This window comes from Lathyrus oleraceus, chromosome 1 (assembly GCF_024323335.1).
Source record: "Lathyrus oleraceus cultivar Zhongwan6 chromosome 1, CAAS_Psat_ZW6_1.0, whole genome shotgun sequence".
In the NCBI taxonomy this organism is placed as follows: Eukaryota; Viridiplantae; Streptophyta; class Magnoliopsida; order Fabales; family Fabaceae; genus Lathyrus; species Lathyrus oleraceus.
In genome coordinates, this window is record NC_066579.1 from 460,536,713 (window position 1) to 460,543,033 (window position 6,321).

Sequence of the window (6,321 nt, forward strand, 5' to 3'; positions counted from 1 at the left end):
CAGCACAAAGTAAATCGAACTACGTGATTAAAATGGGATAAAAGTAAATCAAACGGCTTTCCTTTTCCCAAACCAATCCAATTCTTAAACACTCCTAACTAAGATATTATATATTACTATATTCTACTTGTATGTGTGTGCAAACATTTACTAACGCCACGAAACGAGACCAGTAAGCATATATAATTCAGACATTCAAGTAATAAAGGTGATGGTTTTTCATCAGTAATTCATGAAAATACTTTCAGCAAACCAAATAGAATTTTACAACATCCTTTGGAATTACAACACAAAATATAGAATTGCTGAATTCACCAAGAACAAGGGTAAGTGCAAAGCAATGATTTTATAAGTGCCATGACTACTTTATGGAGCCTAAACTGATGAATTAGATGCCATGATATCATATCGATTAAAATGGTAAATATGATATAAAGATATGTTTTATGGAACATGTGCTGAAATCCAAACCAGTGAAGCAAGGAAACTACATAAAAAAACTGAATCGTGTGATCTCCCCAATCACATCTTGTATCCCTTTTCCAGCCAAAAAAATCATCGAACCAAAACCTGAAAAAAGCCACACATAAAATAAGATAAACAAACACATAAGAGCAAACACTAAAACCTCGCAACTTGAATGCAAGGAATAACACAGGAAAAAACAGTGATTCAAGGATGATAGCTTGAAATCAAGCAGGACCTAGATGAAAAAAAAGTCACACCATGATCAACACCATAGCCATCCACAATCAAGCGCAAGGATGGAACGATATTTGAATATAGGAGAATGGGCTTGAAATACCTAACTGCATCACAGAGGAAGATGAACAAGGAAGAAACAATGAAGAGGGTAGAAAATTTGTGCAATTAAAATTTAATTAAAAAGAAAACAGCATCAGATGGTATGCAGTAATATTATAATTTAAGAATTCACATTACTAGCAAGGGCATACCAAAATAAGAAAACAATTGGTGGACTTTCCATGATAATACTCATACCTGTATGCGAATGAATGGGCATGAAAGGCAGTCATATGTGCAACTAGTCCCGGAGTGGGGTGCGAGACAATAGTGTTTAACAGTGTCTCATTTTGCCTTCAGGTTGACTACCAAAAGTAGATTTACTCTTAGGTTGCAGAACTTCTCAATTAAAAAAAAAAAGACTAAAGAACTTTGCTATACAAATATCATGTTTATTCTGAACTTAAATGCGGAAAATATTATTTATGCTAGTTCTGAATCTAAAGGAATCCACCCAAAGAAGAAATAGAAAAACGCTGAATCAATCAAACCATTAAGGCATAGCCAAGGAGTATTTCCACCTTTATGGCAGGGATGAACAGAAAGAATTACAAAATCAATAGATAATAGGCTGTACAGCCAACTTTCCCCTTCACAAGTGTTCAACATAAAGCTTAGAACAGAAACTATAATAAAATAAGCATTACTAAATTCAACTATATCAGAATCTTACCCTTTATACAACAGAGTATTTGCCTGGTTGAGTTCCACCAGGTAGTTGCAAAGCCTGATTAGTGATGTCTTCCAAAACACGCTTCAGTTCTACTTTGGCTCTCTTAACTGACTGCTCACTAGGACCCTCAATGAACAAATAGAGTTTGCGATCCCCAGGTCCAGCAACTTTGCCAGGTGGGAAATACTGTCCCCTAGTGGTAATGGCAGCTCCAGTCCACTCCGAAATGGGGCCTAAAGTTTCCTTGTGTGTGACTTTCCAGCGAGCATTCTGAGGGAAATCATTTATTTCCAGTTCGGCCTCATAATGCTCTGGCAATGCTTCAGATTGTATTTTTGCCAAGTTGTGCTGCAGGTTTATAGCAGCTAGTGCAGCTCGAGCTGCCCCGTCGTTTGTAGCAAGGGGTAGCCCTGTTCCAGGCAAGACTGTTGCAGTCTGGAGACCAAGAACAGAAGGCAAAGAAACAGGCAGCCCTCCATTTGAAATCAGTTGGGTTGCGGAGATGGGAGTAGGCATTGAGGGAGCATTTGCTTTTGTCGCAGCAATAATCTGAGCAAGAGCAGGGTGCTGTGAGATATCACCTCCTGCCTTCCTAATACCGTCATCTTCATCTTCAGAATCTGACTTGTCTTCTTCAAATCCATATTCTTTGGCTTGAGCTTTCTTTGCTGCTTTCCTTACCTCATCTTCTTCTTCATTAAATTTAAAGCCACTGCCTCCATAACCAGTCCCATGGGCTTGCTCCAGTCCTTGAGTCACTTTCGCCATAAAGCCATCAGCAAGGGATTTCAGATCATCGGGAACAATCTGCTCAGACAGCTCCAAAGCTTTCACCAGATCTGGTGCATATCTCGCATCTTCTTCGGAAATAAATGTGATGGCACAACCTTTCCGGCCAGCACGACCAGTGCGCCCAACACGATGTACGTAATCTTCATAGTGGTTTGGAACATCAAAATTGATTACCAATTCTAGCTCCTTGACATCTAATCCCCTAGCAGCAATACTTGTCGCAACCAACAAATTGCAAACATTGCTTTTAAAATCAGATATTGTGGATTCACGGTCTGTTTGATCCTTAGCTCCATGAAGAGAAAGACAAGGATATCCGTGCCTGAGTAGATCCTTGAACAATGCATCACATTTCTCCTGTGAGTGGACAAATATTAAAATCTTTCCCTTCTCGTACCATTCTCCAAGTAGTTCCAAGAGTCGTAGGAACCTCTCATTTTCTGGCCTCACTTCAACTAACTGTGCAATATCTTTGTTCACAACACTCCTCCCACCAACTTGCATTTCAACAGGTTTATTCAAAACCTTGCGAGCTAAAATTTCAACCTGACGGGGAAAAGTGGCAGAGAAGAGAACTGTTTGACGATCTGGCCGAATATTCTGAACAATTCTTGTGATTTGAGGTTCAAAGCCCATGTCAAACATTCGATCTGCCTCATCCATTACCAGATAGGTGACTCTACGCAGGTTAGTTATTTTCCCACTACTGGTGCATAGTATGTCAATCATCCTACCTGGAGTACAAACAACTATCTCGGTACCACGTTTCAACTCACTGATTTGTTGAGCGACACCAGAGCCTCCATAGACTGGGACACACCTGATACCCATTACCTTTGTAAACTTCTTTATATCACTGTGAATCTGTTGAACAAGTTCTCTTGTAGGGGCCATAATAAGCCCAATAGGTCCATCTCCTGCAAGAACTGGTGGCTGATCCTTGATATGCCTCAACATTGGCAGAACAAAAGCAAGTGTTTTACCTGACCCGGTTTTGGCAATGCCTATGCAATCTCGGCCACTCATAATTACAGGCAACGCCTGAGCTTGAATAGGCATTGGCTTTTCAAAGTTCGCCTTCTTTATTGTATCCAAAATTTTGCTCGTAAGTCCAGTCTGGTTCCATGACTTTACAGGCTTGGGCACATCCTTTCCATGTATCTTCAACTCTAACTGCTTCCTGTATAATGCAACTTCTTCGAGAGTCATTTTTGAGACCTCCTTCACTTCAATATAGAAATTCTTTTTGAATGGTATATAGTCAATCTTTGAGTGGTCAACTATCGAAAGTTTTTCAACTTTCGTTTTCTTCACTCTTTTCATGAACTCGTCATCATCTTCTTCTACTGGATCCCCGTCAGTTTCAGGATCAGCATAATCTGAGTCGGACTCTTCGCCAGGAATTATCCTGCCAATAGATTTACTTGAACCTTTCCTTGACTGCCCGCCATTACTACGTCCGTCCCCTTTATCTTTGGGTTTCAAGTCAGAAGTTTTATCAGAAGGTGTTGAGTTAACAGCATTGTTCAGCTTCTCAACCTCAGGAAGAACCATAGAATTCATAAAAGCATCCAATGGGTCTATTTCCTCGTCTGAAGGAGCACCAGTATCTCCATTTTGTAAATCAGGCGCAACTGTTACATTGTCAACATCTACCACCATCGACTCCATAGGTTCCTTATCAGCAAGTTTGTCGTCATCGTCTACATCCATAGCAGTATGTTTACCTGTTCCATCTTCATCATCAGATTCCTCCCCTTCAAGTGTCCATGCTTTTCCAGACTCAAGTTCAGCAGCACTTGCTTCACCTTGCTTTTCTCTTTCCGCTTCTTCCTTCTTCCTCCTTAACTCTTGCCACTCTTGAACTCTTCTCCTCCGCTTTTCCATTTCATCGTCCAACCTCCTTTGCTCATCTTCCATCTCCTCCTCACGGGTAGGTTTTTTCTCTCTGTCTTTAGAATCCGAGTCATCACCGTCACTCTTTCTTCTAGGGCTTGCATCAAGTCCCTCAATTTTCCTGTTTGATTTGCTAGAACTCTTTTCCTTCTCTCTCCCCTTATAATCCTCGTCCTCTTTCTTATGCCGCTTCCGATTTCTCTCCCTCAACTCACCATCACTGTTTTCACTATCAACATCTCTATGCTTCTCCCTCTCTCGTCCTCTCCTCCCTTTATCTCTTTCCTTTTCCTTTTCCTTCTCTCTCTCATGATCCCGCCTTTCCCTTACCCTTTCTTTCTCTCTAATCCTCTCCTTATCCTCCTTTCTCTCCCTCTCTCTTTCTTTCTCCCTCCCTCTCTCCTTTTCCTTCTCTTCCCTCTCCCTCCCTCTCTCCTTTTCCTTCTCTTCCCTCTCCCTCACTCTCTCCTTTTCCTTCTCTTCCCTATCCCTCACTCTCTCCTTTTCTTTCTCTTCCCTATCTCTTTCTTTCTCCTTTACTCTCTCCTTCTCTTTCTCTTCCCTATCCCTTTCCCTCTTTCTATCCCTCACTTTTTCTCTATCGACATCATGAACCCGTGCCCTATCCTTCTCTTTAACATCTCTCCGCTTCTCCCTCTCTCTATCATGCTTATCATCAGAATCAGTACTTTTCTCTCTATCATGTCTACGAGATTCACGATCCCTCTTCTCCCTATTATCCTTATGTCTACCATCACTTCTATCCTTTTCCTTACCTCTTTCACCAGTTCTATCGCGATCTCGATCACGATGACTCCTCTTAGAATCACCTTCTTCTTTTCTCAATTTATGTTTTCCCTCATCCATTACTTTCACCTAAAAAACAAATTCACATATTATACTTGTAGGACATAAAATTTCTAATTAGACAAAAAAAGAGCATATAATTTCTAAACCCTAGAAGAAAAATTCGTTCATTAAAGATGCAAATTGGTACAAATTCGATGAATATACATATAGAGTGTGCGCAATGGAATTGAAGAAAACTAGTTTGCGTAACGGTGCAATTCAAAGAACAAATGTACCTCGCGATTTGAACGGAACTCCGAAACTGGAAGTGATGCGGAAGTGTTGAGTCTGAGATGGTAGAATTACGTTGAAGCAGGTGCTAGGGTTTTCGGGCAGAGGACAAATTTGATAATAATCAAATAAATTGTTAAGCAAAGTAAATATATTCGAAAACTTTTATTAAAAAGGGAAAATATATTTTTGCAAGGGAATCAAAAGATAGAAATTTTTACTCAGTTAATCCATTTTAAAAAAAATAATTTAAAATAACTTATTTTTCAGATTAATTTTCAAACTATCCCCATTTTGAAGAGGTGACGCCAAATGAATTGACGCATGCTCTCTTTAGTTAAAGAGGTGTCACCAATTGGATTGCCTAGTGCATCTGGTGTTGTCAATCTAATTGACGACCATGTGTAAAAAATGAGAAACGGCGCCAATTGGTCTAACGCCTATGTGTATTGCGTTTTTTTTTTTGAAAAACAATGTACGTTTTAGATAAAAGTCGAAATCTGACCAATTGATATTAATATTAATATGTGTTTACATACGAATACCATAAAGACTAATGTCGTTGACCGGGATGACTTAACCAACATCCGGTACCACATCCCCTAGCTACCCGAACGCGTGGCCCTAACCCACGTTGATTCGAGTTGGTTCGTTGGTTAGACGGAAACATACCTAAAGGCAAAAAAATTAGAAGTATTGAGAGACTCGATGCCTTATGTGGATGGGTGCGAGTAAAAAATGATAACGATGTTATGTAAGTGATGTTTGGACCAAATGATATCAGTTTGATTGTTGTAATCAGTTAGAAATGTTGTTTTTAAATGTTCTGGTTGTAGCGCAAAAAATCAACTGTTGACCAAAAGTCAATTGATGTATAAATGGTCAATTTTGTAGTCTTTGTACATGTATTGAAATAAATTGTATGGATATGAAAGATATTGAAATGAATGAACATGATAACATGAATCAACATGGAATATACTAAGTGGTGAACTTGATGAATACCTAATCATGGATCAATGGACATGACCATAACTTGGATGAACAATGTCAAACATGAAATAAAAACTCTAGCA

At 39.5% G+C, this 6,321-nt stretch overlaps 1 protein-coding gene across 5 annotated transcripts; it reads right to left on the minus strand.

Annotated features, from left to right (window-relative positions):
• Positions 1-200: 200 nt before the first annotated feature.
• Positions 201-5,411, minus strand: LOC127085567 (DEAD-box ATP-dependent RNA helicase 42). Of its 5 annotated transcripts, none has more exons than XR_007789185.1 (5): positions 5,251-5,411; positions 1,478-5,041; positions 1,003-1,109; positions 726-809; positions 201-570 (listed from the first exon to the last, which is right to left on the minus strand). XR_007789185.1 is itself a non-coding variant. In XM_051026090.1 (3 exons), the coding sequence occupies exon 2, from the start codon at positions 5,030-5,032 to the stop codon at positions 1,481-1,483; it is 3,552 nt and encodes a 1,183-aa protein (XP_050882047.1). In that variant the 5' UTR covers positions 5,033-5,041; positions 5,251-5,411; the 3' UTR covers positions 201-570; positions 1,478-1,480. The 5 variants fall into 5 exon arrangements, 1 of the variants encoding a protein (XP_050882047.1); XR_007789191.1 differs by having other exon boundaries at positions 704-809; XR_007789184.1 differs by lacking the exon at positions 1,003-1,109.
• Positions 5,412-6,321: the final 910 nt, after the last annotated feature.

Coding starts and splice junctions, on each gene's coding strand:
- LOC127085567 (XM_051026090.1), bottom strand. CDS start 5,032: ATGGATGAGGGAAAACATAAATTGAGAAAAGAAGAAGGTGATTCTAAG.